The sequence below is a fragment of the Mesoplodon mirus genome (assembly GCF_964341445.2).
Source record: "Mesoplodon mirus genome assembly, chromosome: 7".
Classification (NCBI taxonomy): Eukaryota; Metazoa; Chordata; class Mammalia; order Artiodactyla; family Ziphiidae; genus Mesoplodon; species Mesoplodon mirus.
The window spans coordinates 51,959,151-51,974,710 of record NC_138983.1 but is presented as its reverse complement, the minus strand read 5'-3'; the positions used below and the strand labels follow the sequence as shown (position 1 = coordinate 51,974,710).

Below are 15,560 nucleotides of genomic sequence, written 5' to 3'. Positions count from 1 at the left end.
TGAATCGATTCCAGGGAAATAATCCTTAGTATGGAAAATACTTTAGGCACTAAAGCCTTCACTGCAGCATTATTTATAATAGTGGAAAGTTGGAAGTAATCTAAAGGTCCAAAGAGGGGTGAGAGGTTGAGCAAACCAAGTGTATCCACCTGAGGAATATTGTGCAGCCACTGGAAATTATGGTTATGAAGATCACAGGGTGACATGGAAAAGTGCTTACGGGGTAATGCTGAGTTGAAAGGACTGGTTATATGCGGTATTAAATCTCTGTTAAAAAAAACTATACATGAAAAAAGAAAATAAAGTTTAATGTTAACAAGCAGTTGTATTTGTTTATAGAAATATGTTTGACTTTATTTCTATTTTTTGGTCCACTTACCACATTTTTATTAATGAACATGGTAATACTTTAATAAAGAAAAAAATTAAAAATCATTTATAAAGAATACATGGAAAGGAGCTCAGTTAGGGAACTTTGAAAGCTAGAAGTTGCTTTGAGGTCTCAAAACTTGAAAATCCCTGGTTTTGCTTTTGTTTCATAAATCCAGGCCTCCTGGGTCACTGGGAGGCAGGCTAACCACGGCAGGCTCCCTGAGGCTGGGTTTGTGAAAATCCCAGTAACTGCCCTATGGAAAGGAACTGGCAGAGACAAGAATGCCGTTTCTTCCAAGTATCTTTCTGTGTAGATGCTATTTTCCACTGGGCAATGCTCTATCACATGATCAAGACAGGAATTAACAATTGGGCAGCCCCTTAAAGTTTCCTTTAGGTGCCCTGAGAGATTGCTGGCCCGCTATGGCAGGAGCGAATGCATTGGAAGATGTCCCTGTGACCTCTTCCCTATGACCTTGAGTCCCTTAAGCAGCCACTCTGCCTCCTACTGGTCCCCTGTCATCTCAGGAAAGCAAACCTCAGCCCTTGACGTCTCTGTGCAGAGAGACCTTAACTGGCTGGTGGGCACTTAAATGTGCTCATTTCATCTAAAGAGGTAGTAAGACTTCACTGATTTTGAAGAGACCATAGAAGTAGTTTGCTTTACAGAAGGGATCGTAAACAGTGACGGGTGGCATCTTTGCTCCCAGTGTGCCCTATGGGGTGGGGCAGGATGCAAAACTACAGGGGAGATCTTGGGTAAATCTAGCTCAGTTCCTTCCTTGTGTGGCCTTGGGAAGTCACCTCACCTCTCTGGTCCTCAGCTTCCTCATGCAGAATATGAGGACAATTTCTGACTCACAGGGTGGTTGTAAAGATTAACCGAGATACCAATGTACAGGGAGCACATCACCCAGAGCAGATGCTCAACAGACACTCTCTTATTGCCTGCCTTCCCTCCCTCCCTCCCTCTTTCTCTCTTTCTCTCTTCATTACTTCTCATCTGCTTCCTCACTCTGCCTTTGCTGAATCTAGAAAGGGAATGAAACTGGAGTGAGGTTCAAGTTGAGAGGGATTTCCTGGGCTGTTACTCTAAGTGCTTGGAGGATTAGCCCTGCAGGGGTTAGGACTGCTAACAATCCAGCTCTGAACCCTTCGTGGAGCCTTGCTCTCATCCGGAAGCTGAGATGAGCCCAGCCAGCCCTGGAAGCCCAAGGTCCGAGTGGGGCTGGGACTCCAGGTGAGGCTGTAGTCACCTTCTGCTTCATCTTAAGAGAAAAACACCAATAACATCAACAAAGAGACTCTCTGATTGGAAAGGAGGTAAAGAGGCCAAAAAGCCTTTCTGATGAGGAAGAATCTTAGCTCCTGCACCTCGATAAGACTGAAGAAACCCAGAAGCTCCAGACTCCCATATTTTTAATGGGTAAGTTCAGGCCCAATGGCTGGTGGGTGGGGCAGGGCTGGGGCAATGTCCACATGGCTCTATCTCTGTGGCACCAGCCTCTTTCAGCCCATCACATAACACCACAGTGCTCTTCAAGGGCTTTTTTGGTTTTGTAACCCTCTTTTTTAATGGTCAAGTTTTCCACATGCAGGTCCTTGAGTACTTTCTTTTATGTCATGGATGGTCACTGAAAGGTCCTGACGGCCAACTAGACCTTAGGTATTTCTGAGAAGAGAAAGGGAGGCAGAAGAAACAAGGGAGGTGGAAAAAGAGCCCCGTGCCCCCAAGTCTTACTGTCTCTCTGAGGATGGCACTGAGGCCTGCGGCTGGGAGGCTTACCGAAGGCTTCCGAGAGCCCAAACACCTTCTGGTTGTAGACGTCTGTCTTGTCCCAGATGAAATAATAGGACAAGTCTGGGGCTGCAGCAAACCACTTCCTGAAGAGGCGGCCCTCAACCGCCACCATGAGGTGGACCTTCATGAGGTTGAAGGGGATGGTGTTGTGGGTGAGGCTGATCCTGAGGACAGATTTGTAGCCGGGGGTACGGCTGCTCAGGTAGCTCAGCCTCATCTTGCAGCCAGAGATGGCGATTTCCTCCTGCAAAGCCTAGAGAGACAGATCACAGCAGGTGACGGTCACAGAATCACTGGCGGAGGGAAGGTGGCCACAGCCCCACATACTCTGGGTGCTCAAGAGGCAGAGGAGGATGCAGATAAGGAGGAGGAGAGAAAGGGAGAGGAGGAAGCGGAGTGTGAAGGGGAGGGCAGGAAAGGAAGAGAAGGGAGGAGGGGGTGTGGGAGGAAAAGGAGAGTCAGAAGGCCTGGTTTCCGGGGCAGCTCTTACTTGGTACATCCCTGCCTCCATAAGCCCCAGGTCCCTCCTCTCAGCAGGGATGACGATGCTCATCTCATTGCATTAATGAGAGGATAACACGTGTAAAGTATTGATCATACTGTCACCTTTCATTCACTAGCTGTGTCATCCCAGAAAACTCATGGAACCTCTGAATCTCTGTTTCCTCACTGGATTAGCTTGACGACTGGGTAAGGTCACATACATAAGTGCCCAGCACATAACGGACACTCAGTAAATGTTACTAATGATGACGGTGCTGGAAGCAGGGGGCACTGGGGAGTTCCCTCTGACCGATGTGGACAGGTGGCTCAGCGAGAAGGCCTGCTTCTCTCTCAAAACTTTCCTAAAGGAAGATCTGTCACAAGTGGCTTTCCCTTCAGGAAGGTAAACAGAGGCTAGAGATGTGGACCGAACCATTATGCAGGGTTGGGAACACAGGCTGCCAAGGACCTTCAGCTAAGGCCCCCAGCTCATCAGTAGAAAGAGGACAGATGGGCTGCATGGAGTCTGCGTGTTCCAAGGCTGTGCCAGAGTGGTGGGAAAGGCAGTGCTTTATCTACTGGTGCAATGGACTCAGCTCCAAGATGGGAAGCTGAAATTAATGCCAAGATGCCCAGGCACATGGCAAAAGTGGAGAACTTTTATTGGCTTGATGCTCTGGGCTCCGTTTCAAGAAGGGGACGTTAAATCAATTGAGGCTAACGTATCCATTAAAAGGACAATGATTGTTTTACCCTCGTGGTCACAGGGGAACTGGGCCTTCACAAAGAAAGCCTCTTCCTTTCAATCCATGTCATAGATGGGTGTGAACTCCCACCCCAACCCATTCTCCTGAACACACGACATTTTCGGCATTGGGCCTACACCAAAGCCATCTTCCTAAATTTCAGCTCACAAGTTCTAGGCAAAGCCGGGCTTGAGTGCCATTCAGATGCTGTCATAACTATTTACTCTCCTTAACATACCCTTCAAAATGTACATCTCCCTGTACTTGCAAAGGCTAGCCAATGACAGGACTGGGAAAACCCAAGAGTTTGTTTTCATGTATTTCATGAATCTGAATAATAAGCAAGGTTTGTGACCTGGCTGGGCTCGTAGACACCCAGCCCAGGGAGCACTGTAAAGAGAGGGGGACCTTTCACCTCATTTGTTTCAAAGTCCCTGCTCCTGGGGAGATGTCTCATGGAGCTGAACCGGTGCTGAGTAACAAATCACCCCTCCCCAGCAAGCTCTGTCTCCGCTGACAACCATTCCATAAGAAAGGTCAGCCTGGTGGTGGAGACAGGAGACAAGCGCTGAATGTCTGAAAAGGAGTGAGGTTTCAACCTATGGGTGCAATGAGAATTCCGAAATGGTGGTGTTTCCTTCTTGAGGGCCGGCGTCTGAAGCCACTCAACAGGGCGCAGCAGAGAGATGCGCCTGCTTAGCCCAGCAAGAAATACATACACAAACATGTCTAAACACCCCGCTCCGCCAGCACCAGAGATCATTTATTAACCTGCACGTCGCCAGAGCTCTCATGAGGCCGGCGGGACGGCTGGGGCTTCTCCCCCAGTTTCTGCACTGCCATCCCTCCTCCTCCCCAGGCTTCGTTTCTGCCATTAGAAATTGGGCTGGGATGGCAGAAGAAATGCAAGTCCACACAGCTTTGTTAGGCAAAGAATCCATCTTGGTTTCTATTAGATTAAAATGCATTTTTCCAAATTACTTCCTTTTAATGATAATGAAGTAAAGCACTTGCGTGCATAGATTTGAGCCAAAGCACTCATTAATTGGCATGAAGGCGGTGTGTGTAAAATAATCTTAACAGTAATAATGGTTAAAATTCACTGCACACTTAGTAGGTGCCAGATATCGTGCCAAGTATCTCATACACATTTCCTCATTTAATCTTTAGTACGATGCAAACATTTGGGACCCTCCGCCTCACTCCTCTTGGTGGAAACTACCATCGCTATTTTTCTTTTTTTTTTGCGGTACGCAGGTCTCTCACTGTTGTGGCCTCTCCCGTTGCGGAGCACAGGCTCCGGACACGCAGGCTCAGCGGCCATGGCTCATGGGCCCAGCCACTCCGCGGCATGTGGGATCCTCCTGGACTGGGGCACGAACCCGTGTCCTCTGCATCAGCAGGCGGACTCTCAACCACTGCGCCACCAGGGAAGCCCCTATCATCACTACTTTTAACAGAAATAAGGAGGGGCGGGGGAGACACTGGAGGTTGGGGAAAGGGGACGTGGAAGTGAACTGGGTGGCAGAGTGGAGAGGGAGTGGGAATTTATTATATGCTGGAGGGTGCCAGGCACTTTACAGGGCTCATGTGTATTAAGTGTGTAAGGGGGTGGCCATCATAGCCTCACAGCACGCCGGCTGGGGTCTGGATGGTGGGCTGATGGGCTGTCTCTTTCCCCTGTCTCTGAGATCCTCCTCCACCTCCCAAATGAAATAAAGGCATGGAGAAATGCAGTCAAGAAAGCTGGGTATACCTGAATTTCCGGAACGATGGGGCCTTTCTCTGCACAGGAGCTGGCGAAGGACGTCAGTGGGGAAGGAGACAGGACAGGGTTGGGGCGGGCGAAGTTGCTCAGGTCACAGCTGGGAATCTCATTCTCCTCCTGCCGCATGATGATGGTTTCCATGACAAAGAAGCGATCCCAAGGCAGCCAGAGGGTGTGCTCCTGTGTGATGAAGGGGGCCCGCTCGAACCGAAGGATGATGGAGATGCCGCCATTTGTGACCAAGTCAAAGCTGTTTGGGAGGGGAGGGTGAGAAGGAGAGGAGAGGGATGGGCAGGAGAGGAAGGACACAGGAGATGAGGAGGAGGAGAAAGAGAGGCAGAGAAAGGAGAAAAAATTACACCAAAGGATCTGAGCACTCGTTGAGGGAGACTCTAAAACCTGAAAGACTTGACCGCGGTCACAAACAGTGACAGAGGTTCCAGAAAGCATTGTTTTTTTTGAAAGTGATTCACCGTAGAGAATTTGCCAAAACCAAATAACAACTTGCTTTGGGGAGCCATTTGCTAGGACGCAGGACCGCTGATGGGCCTCTGCTCGGGTGCTCCTGGTACTTAGGGCGTCTTAGAGCTGAAGCCCAGTGAAAATTCATCAGAATAAAGCCGAACAAACCCTGCCCTGGTGTTAGAACTCTAAGCCTAGTCCTGGCTCTACCGTGGGCTACTGTGTGACCTTGGGTAAGTCCTTTAGCCCTTCTGATTCTCAAGTTTCTCATCTGTAAAAGGCAAAGGTTCAAATAAATTATCCTGAAGTCATTAAGATTCTATGACTCTACAGCAATTTTCTCTCTGATTATGATACTCAACCAGGCCTTTGGAGTTACAAAATAGCAAGGTAGTTTAGAGACGGGCACAATTAGAATCACCGTAACTTAGAAGTGAAAGAGGAACCAGAAGACTGAGTCCCAACCTCCTAGTTAAGATGAGATCTCCGTGGATGTGTCCCTGAGAGCTGGTCACCCAGCCTTTGTTCATTGCCCTTTGGGGATGGCCAGCAACTTGCTGGCAGCTGTTTTGGGTTCTGGCATCTTAACTCCCATCACCTGCAGACAAACCTGGCCAGGCACTTGCCCATCCAAGTCTTAGCATGGACCTTTTTTTTTGAAAATCCAAGGAAACTGAGTTCCCACTTGTACACTCCATGTTTCTGCCACTGAGCGTCTGATCTGAGGGTTCAGCAGCTAGATGGTCAGAGGCCAGATGAGCTCACATTATAGAAGATGGGACAGGGGGCCCAGGTGTAAGCCCAGCTATGTCACTAGTCCTGCAGGCTGGGTCTGCTTTGCCAACTAGAGTGCGTGGTTGCTACTTAAGACCCCGTGTTCGATGTGCAACAAGGTTAATCCAGACCAGAGTTTTGTGTCCTTCCCCCATCCCATCAAAACAGAAAGTTTAAAATCAAGTAACAGTTGAACCACTAGGTCACCTGATCTAGTCCCCTCTCTGAATCTGATGCTTTAGCTCCTTCTCCAGAACCACTATCAAGGGGCTATTTGGTTCCTGTTTGCACATTTCCAGTGATGAGGAGCTTGCTATGTCCGCAGGTGGACTGTCCCATCTTTGGTTAGTTCTGACTGTTAGTAGACTTTTTTGGGGGGTTGGGAATTGAGCCTGGGTCCCTCTTCTAATAGCTCCTTAGCCACTGGGACATGTTCTACCTGCTAGGGTGACTTCAAACTAGTCTTCCTCTGCCTTTGACAGTCCTTTAGGACTTGGAAACAGTGATCCTGTCCACCTGTCACCTCCTGGTGATGTCTCTTTGGACAAAGTCCTTTACCTATTACTTTGAGGATGCATTTTCAAGGCCTGTCCTCATCTTGCTTTTTTGGATGGAGGGCTTCTGCTAACTCCTTACCCACTCAGAATTCCAGTCCCCTCCCCTCCAGAATCCCACGCACCAGGTGCACTTCTAACAGCCCACATCACACCGCACTGGAATCATACATCCACTCTCAGGCCTGGGGACACTGATTCCTCTCAACCTTTCCAGAACTTAGCCCAGTGCTTGCTGGTTATAGTTTATAGAATGAACTTATGAGTGATGTTGTCAGTTTCTTCTGAATTGACTATATACTAAACACCCTAAGTTCTTTCTTCCTTTGGCTATTACCGTAAGTCAACCTGACATTTACCTGTGCAGTTGGTTTTAGAGACCCCACTGCAGGATCTCACCTTCATCTCTCATGAACACACCTGGTGGGATTGGCCTCACTGCTCCAGCTTGCTCTTCCCTCCTCTAGAAGCTGCAGGGATTTTGCACTGAACTAGTGTCAAATCTTGCTCGTGGTAGATGGCGCCCTCAGATCTGGGTCCCCAAGCTCCAAAGCCTGACTCATCTGTCCTTTGCAGACGCTTTTCATCTGTTTTGCCTGCTCTTCACTCGGCCCCTTCTAGGCCCACATAACCTTTGAGTAGAGGAAGTTGGGTACCATCATTCTTCAATACATAATAATAGAGAAACATCAGGGAAGGCGTTTACTTTCAACTAAGAGCTCAGGTTTTGGCTTTCCAGGAGAATATCCAGGGTTTGGGGAAAATACCCAGGGAACAGAACCGAACAGCATCTGTACTTTGACAGAGCACTTAACTGTCAAACAGAAGTTTGGCCTGACTTACAAGCTCCCTTCGTGACAGGAGGAGCATGGGGAGGGAGTGAAGACAAACATGAAAAGACGTATTCTCAAGGCTGTGAGCCAGCTGGGGGCAGCTGGCCCAGCCAACAGCGGGGTGTGATTGGCTCTTGCCAAGAGCCAGGCCTGCTCATCTGGAGGGAAACCTTGCTGTGGACATGGGCGTGACACTGACCTCAAAGGGAAGGCCTGCTTCTCAGATGAAGCCCCAACAGTGAGGGCCAGTCCGAGCACTGCCACTTAGTCCACAGGTGAGTTCCGTCACCTAAGCCTCAATCTCCTCATGTGAGATGAAGGTGACGATCATCACTTGGCAGAGTTATTAATGAGACAGATGAGATAATGGATGAGGAAAGCACTGGGCTCTATTCCCTGGGCTTCGTGCTCTGTATAATCCCATCTTTCAATTCAATGAACCTGAACTGCTTCTCTTGTCTGCTATTCTTTAAACATTTTTCTTCATCATTTCTATTTTCCATCTCTCTCTCTTTTTTTTTTTTTTTGGCAGTACGCGGGCCTCTCACTGTTGTGGCCTCTCCCGTTGCGGAGCACAGGCTCCGGATGTGCAGGCTCAGCGGCCATGGCTCACAGGCCCAGCCACTCCGCAGCATGTGGGATCTTCCCGGACCGGGGCACGAACCCGTGTCCCCTGCATCGGCAGGCGGACTCTCAACCACTGCGCCACCAGGGAGGCCCCTCCATCTTTTTAATGGTCTCTTGGGCTAACTTCCCTGCCACTGTTTTCTGTTTGTGAGCTCTTGTTAAGACTTGAGGTCTGGTATTTCAGCATGAGGCCGGGGTGGGAGATCTGGACAAAGGCAAGTGTCATGGTGCCTGCCGGGAAAGTGAGGAATACAAAGATGGATTAGACCTGGTCCCTGGACCTGCATATACTGTTATCTCCGGGCGATATCTCTGGCCTTACAGTTTCTCCTGGGTATGAGAAATAAGAAAGAAGGTGAGTCAGGGACAAGGGGGAGGGAAATGGGCAAGATGCTACCCATTCACATATAACAAACAGGGCTCTTCAGACATTTATTAGAGAATAAGTAATGACTTTCCCATACATTATGCAGTGTCTAAGATGGGAAGAAAATTTAAGCCCCCTAATGCATTGGTAAGAACTGTTCTGAAACACAAGCTTTAGGCTGTAGCAGCTCTGGCTACTCGGGTGTAATTAAACTGGCCGGTGCAGGAAATATGGCTGATACTTACCGCCCAGGATGCCCATCCTCTCATGAGGTAGTAGAGATTGCAAGGGCAACACAACAGGAGGAATCAAAGCCTAGAGGTGCTAATTGGGCATTCCCCAAGGGCCACCAAATTTACTGGACTCTGGTGTGTTTTATGGACTCACCCTAACCAAGCACAGTGGGCAGAGGATGGACTACTCGCCATCTCACATGAATGATGGACAAATTTTATGGCAAAAAAAAAAGAGCGGTCCCCATGGCTCCTTTTTTTGTTTGTTTGTTTGTTTTTTTTTGTTTTTTGTTTTTTTGCGGTACCCGGGCCTCTCACTGTTGTGGCCTCTCCCGTTGCAGAGCACAGGCTCCGGACGCGCAGGCTCAGCGGCCATGGCTCACGGACCCAGCCGCTCCGCGGCCATGTGGGATCTTCCCAGACCGGGGCACGAACCCGTGTCCCCTGCATCGGCAGGCGGACTCTCAACCACTGCACCACCAGGGAAGCCCATGGCTCCTTTTTGATGACTGTTTCACAGCAGGTAATAATGTAGTCAGGATACTTGCTGCCTATGATGCTCACATCTTCTATTTCCATAAAGCAGGCAGCCCTGAGCTGGAAGGTGGTAAAGACACCATGAGGAAGGAGACTTCTCCCTGCTGTAGCGCAAGTCTGCACTGAGGTGCTTCTGGGGATCAGTGGCCTGGCCTGGACAGATGATCCCTGGGGACTGGCCACTAGTTTCTTCCATTCATAGGGAGGGGGAGGAGGGAAGAGAGGGCTCCCCATGCCCAGCTTGCCAACCCCGTCTAAGAGGCACATATGTCTACAAACAGATGAGCCCCTACTTCATTATCACCTCGGCCAGGACATGTTCACATCTGAGATTGGATTAAAGAGGTGCTGAAATCAATCAGGCTGGAGCACAATTTCCAACACAGAGTGAAAATCAACCTTATGGGCCCACACTTAGCCAGATGGACTACCACCACCTGATTTTATTAAAAATAGAGGATTTGTCACCACTGACAGCCTAAATATTCCACTTTCCTCCTTCCCCTCCTCTTATCTCCAAAATAGTCTCATGGCTTGCACTGTAATCATCACCTTTTTAAGTTGTAACTTTAATATATTGCTAATATTTATTGTATACTTACTATGTGCTAGACCCTGGCAATACAGCAATGAATCAGAGTGGGGCAGGGAGCGAAGATTTATTAAACACCTACTATGTGCATGGTGCTTCTCCATTCATCATAGAATCAAATCCTTACCACCACCATGTAAGATAAATAGTATTAGGACCATTTAACAGATGAAGCTGAGGCCAAGAGAGGTAAGGAGATTTGTCTAAGAACACACAGCCAACAAATGGGGGAGCTACAGTGATTAAAGAAACTTGACTTCATTCAGGCTGATGAATTGAAGGTTCTCATAGGGATCTGAAGGTCAGAGTTCTGTAATCACTCTGTGGCTTCCATAGACCCGGGTGGTTGCAGATGGAAACCACACAGCAGGAATGCTGAGACTTCTGGAGCTTTCTGGTCTATGGAAAATGGTCCACATGACAGTATTTTATATCATAAGCCATGCAACAGAACAGTATGTATAAGGTACCACATGCTTACTCTGGGAAACAAGTAAGAAGAAGCTGCTTAAGTTAGAGCCAAAGGGACTTAGGCCAGAGTCAGCTACAAGGTCACACAGCTAGTGCATTGCAGGGCTGGGCACGTGGATTCAGGTCCTCTGACTCCAAGTCCTATCCTTTTCGCACGTTGTCATTCCAGCAGCAGCTATGTGGCAAGACCACGAGAGCAGAGCCTTCACCAACCCTGGTCCCCAAAAGGCCTCTTACCTGCCATCTTGCCTGCTGATCGTGTATCCAAAGAGAGGGTTATTGACGAAACTGATGTTCACACCAACCAGCGGGGTCCCATCTGATGTCATTACTTGACCACGAATGACACATGCATGCCTGGGGGTAGAAAAGAGAGAATAACATGACCTACTTTTCACGTTAGAACCCTGGCTGGCAGGTCAGAAGACTGAGGCAGGTCACTCAGACATATCTTGGCACCCAGGAGCTCATGGTATCCACTCAAGATGAACGCTACATTTTTTTTTTTATTGCCTCAACCTAAGTCATCAAAGAATCCTCTAAAGAATTATTACTGAAAACGGTTTTCAGATATCTCCCTTAGAGGGTTATTTTCTATGGATACCGTACTATGCTGTAAGGAGAAAAAGCTGATGGGGTGGGGCGGTGCTATACAGTGTAGTTATGCATGTGACTTGGGAGTCACGTGACTTGGGCTCAAAACCTAGCTCTGTCACAGCTCTTTGAGTCTCTGTTTTTTCATCCTCGTGCACAGTAAGCTCCATAAATGGCAGTGATCTTTATTGTCACTAAGAGTCTCACTGGAAGCAGGCATTCAAGAAAGTGAACAGGATAGAGGGCACTTCCTCTCACCTGGCATTGGAGACAGGAGAAGGGCAGATGCTGGTGTCCCCTTGGAGTGGCTTCTAGAACTTGGCACCTCTCCCAACATCCCCCCCTCCCATTCTCCCTCTATATTCCAGGCAACAAGCCATCTGCTTTTCCCAAACTTGCCGGCCAAATGTTGTTCAAAGCCTCTGTGTCTGTGCAATGTTCTTCCATCTACCTTAGATATCATTCCTTTACCCCTCTCCCAACATTCTCATCCTTGAAGACCCAACTTCAAATGACGCCTCTTCCCTGAAGCCTTTCTTGACGCCCCTAATTAGAACTAGTCACTGTCTCTTCCAAAACCTGGCACAAACCCCTTGATACCCTACCACACTGTACATGTTTCTCCACTCCACTACATCATCAGATCTGTGAGGCCAGGGTCAAGATCTATTTCCTTTTTTCTCTCTAGAGTGCTCGGGAATGCCTAATAAGTATATGAGGTGATTGTTTAAAAAATAAAAAACAGTAGGTTGAGTAAATAAGTGGGACAATTAGAGATCATCTAGAATGATGTTTTTTCAAATATTTCAGAAACAGAATCTTTTTAGCAGATGATATTTTATAAGGATCCCCAAGTGGAAAGCCAATAAAAACAAGATTTGCTCCAGACGAAGTAGGGGTGGGACCCACTTTCCCCTTGGGGTGGTTCTGAAAGCAACTCTGTAGAGTCTTCGTTTCTGGAGAAGCCAGAGGAAAGGCAGCTGGAAAGTCACTGAGTTAGTGGCAGAAGACGAAACTGGGTCCACAGACGTCATGTTATTTGCTCCAAGCCACAGAGGGAGGCAGGGGCAGAGCCAGACCTTGAGTCCAGGCCTCACACTCGGGGTCCAACTCTAGACCAGTCTGTACACCACTGGCAATGGGTGGAAGTGAAGATGCTCACTGGTGTCAATGTCCTAAGGGATCAGGGAGCTGGGGAGACAGCCCTGGTGGACAAGACAAATCTGAGGCAAAGACGCAAGGCGCTGTTGTCCAGACAACTTTTTTCCATTCACCTCAGTTCAGAAGGCTCTTTTCTGGCCTGGGGAAGAGCTAGTGATGAGGCCTGTGGGCATTCATAAGAAAAGATCTCAGACTCAGCCTCTGCTTTATCAGGTACCTACATCTCTACCCTTTCTACAGAGGAAAGTGATAAGCTTTTCTCTGTTTGATGAGAAAAGCAATTAACACCAGGCTTGTAAGCAGCTGGGCTCCCCGGTGTCAGTTTGTCCTTTCTGAAGGCAAGAACAACTACCCACAATGCACCGAGCTCCTCACCCCACCTCCCCTCACCACACACAATCTGGTTAATGTTAATTCAGTCAGTGGTTTTCTTCCGAGGCCCTTGGTCTAAATGCAATTACATGGCAAACGAGTTAAGCGGGTGAGGTTCAGCAAAGACTCTCCATCCTGCTCTGAAGGTCTCCCAATATATTTACGTGAAATTATCTCTCCACTAATGGGAAAGATTTATTCCGTCAATTGTATTCAGCCGGTACTGAGAGATGCTTTCTCTAATGGAGGAAAATTGAATTTCTTATTGCTGGAACTCCGTCCTTCCAGAGAATTACTAACAGATCTCATAACCTGGTGCTGGCTACTCTCCAGCCTCCTCCTGACATATGTGCCTTCAGATTCTGCCTGGACGATAACCAGCCCTCTGGGGATGGTTTCCTTTGGGGGGCTGCCCTGGCTGCTGCCCCCATCCACATGCGGGCCAGCCTCCTCTGATTAATCTCTCTTTGGGGATTTCCTGATAGTTGGGAAACATTAAATCAGCACCATTTGGCCATCATGTCGCCTCCACTTCAGCAAGCCAGAGCAGATGTAATTTTAGCCTGGGCTCCTGTGGATTGCTTTGGATTCTGGAGAAGATTAAGTTGACTCCCAGTACCCCTGTGGGCCACAGAGGCCTCCTGCCAAAACAGGCATTTGGCTCAGGAATTAAGTCCTGGAGAAAAACACTTCCATCCTCCTTCTATTTGACCATGACTTTCAGTTGTCAAGAAAACCCAGTTCAACGTAAAGCCTTCCCTGGAACAAAGAAGGTGGGGAAGTCTGCTCTACGGAGGCCCTGGAAATGTGTCTACTGCCACGTGTTTTTGTCCAGGGAAGTCTGAAGAGATGTGGCTGCTGGGTTTCCAAACATTTTCTTTCTTCATCCAGTTATTCAATGGAAACCACCAGTGGTGCACTGGTGAATATTTAACAATTGGCTTTCTAAAGAAAAGGGGCTTTAATTTGTGGCATTTGCCTATTTCTGTGGTGTAAAGACTTCCACCATGGCCGATTTCACACTACCGATGAGATATCGCTGCACCCAGAGTTGGGAAGAGATGGCTAGTAGGACACCAGTATATAACAGTGTTTCCACCACAGAGAAACAATAGACCTAAATAAACTCTAGAGTAAAGATGATGGTAAAACACAGCTAAATAACTAGAAAGTGATGAGTTTTGATTATTACCTTTGTTTTTAATATAATTTGTTTAACTGTGATTTTATATAATTTAATTTTTAATAATAGTTGTGCTTAAGAACTAGCTTGCAAAACTCCTGAACACTTAATAAGCAGTCCCTGTGAGCTGGCATGAGCCAGCTTCTGTCCACCACTGGAACACTGACCCTCACACTAAGGGTCAGTGCATCTAAGAAATAGGTGCTGCTTTGACTGTGAAATTCCATAATGGAAGACTGCCTTGGTGAGAAATCACTAGTGCAGGGTGCAAAGCACTGCCACCAACTTGGCTTCCCAGCTGGCTCATATGATCCTCTCATCATCAGTCCTATATTTGACGTGTTTTGCTTTTCCTCGGTCACTGTCTTGGCATATGGGGTTATTTTCTACTCATCCTTAGGGTCCCATCTAAGCTGTCATCACTTCAGTGAGGCTGTTTCCAACTCTTCCTGGCACAATTAATCAGCCCTCTGCTCTGCTAGGTTGCTCTAAACTTTGCAAGTATCTCTCCACGATGTGACTGTCATACAGTGATATCGTTCACATTTACACAGCTATCTTATGTGCCTCTATCTCCAAGGGCTAGGTAAGCATGAGATATTCTCCCCAAGTGTTTATTAGGTGAGAAATGATCAAGTAACTGAAATTCAGAGAGCACAGATTTGCTCAAGGTCCTACAGCAAAGAACTCAATGGGCTGAACTGACACTCAAAGCTAGGACTCCTTACTTCCAGGCCCTTCCTCTTACTACTCTGTTATTCACCTGCACTCACTAAAATTCACTTAATTTAGAAAACGGGGCACCTACTCGAAGGCAAGCACTGTGTTATAGAAATACATGGATTACAGTCCCCAGTTGCTGCCTAGAGCTCACCAAAGCAAATGTGAAATGCCTGAGTGTAGTTGTCTCTGACACCAGTGAGTCAACACATGGGCTTGGCATATGTCAGGCAGCTGGGATACAAAACAAGCAATTAGGCTGGGTGAACTCTGCCAGGAAGGAGTACTCATGCCAGGCCAAGGGGGCTAGGCATCAAACATGCTGGCATTGGCCCAACCACATACTCAGGGCCCAACTGAGGTGCCCTGGCTGACGCCAATGACAGGGGAGATCTGCCTGACTGCTTCCTGTGGACACTGGCCAGGTTTGGGACCAAGGAGGAAAGTGTTGGAGAGACAAAACCACCGTGAAACAGAACCAAACAAGCAAAGAAGAAACTCACCTCAGCCGCCCGTCAGGGAGAAGTGGAGGGGTGTGGTGAAAAAGCCCTAGGCAGGGGGTCCGTTCCCAGTTCTGACTCTGGTAACTAACTGTATGACCTTGGAGCATCATCATGAGGATCTCCATTCTCTCACCTGTCCACGCAGGCTGAAGATTTTCTCAAACAGATGTGAAGTGGAATGTATGATGGTTTTAACTTGGTGCTCCTCAATCCAGCTCAAGCAGCCCTACTACACGTGGCTTCAGAATCCTAATGGAGCTCATACAATGCTGATACTTATTTCTGAGTTGTTCCCTCTACATGGAACCTTCTACCCATCCTCTTCACCTGAAAACCACCTGCTTAGCCTCAGGACCCACCTGGAGCGGTACCCTAGCACTCGCACTCCCTGCGCTGTCTCTGCAAAG

The 15,560-nt window shown here is 48.0% G+C and overlaps 1 protein-coding gene across 4 annotated transcripts in view; it reads right to left on the bottom strand.

The window, feature by feature from the left end:
* Positions 1–15,560, bottom strand: part of TENM4 (teneurin transmembrane protein 4) — a gene marked incomplete at its 5' end in the record, with an annotated part of 390,801 nt that overhangs the window by 63,581 nt on the left and 311,660 nt on the right. For all 4 annotated transcript variants that reach the window (XM_082628863.1, XM_082628861.1, XM_082628860.1 and 1 more), the window contains 3 exons: positions 2,159–2,426; positions 5,159–5,420; positions 10,858–10,977. In XM_082628863.1, coding sequence (XP_082484989.1) covers positions 2,159–2,426; positions 5,159–5,420; positions 10,858–10,977 — 650 coding nt within the window. The remainder of the gene's footprint in view (positions 1–2,158; positions 2,427–5,158; positions 5,421–10,857; positions 10,978–15,560) is intronic.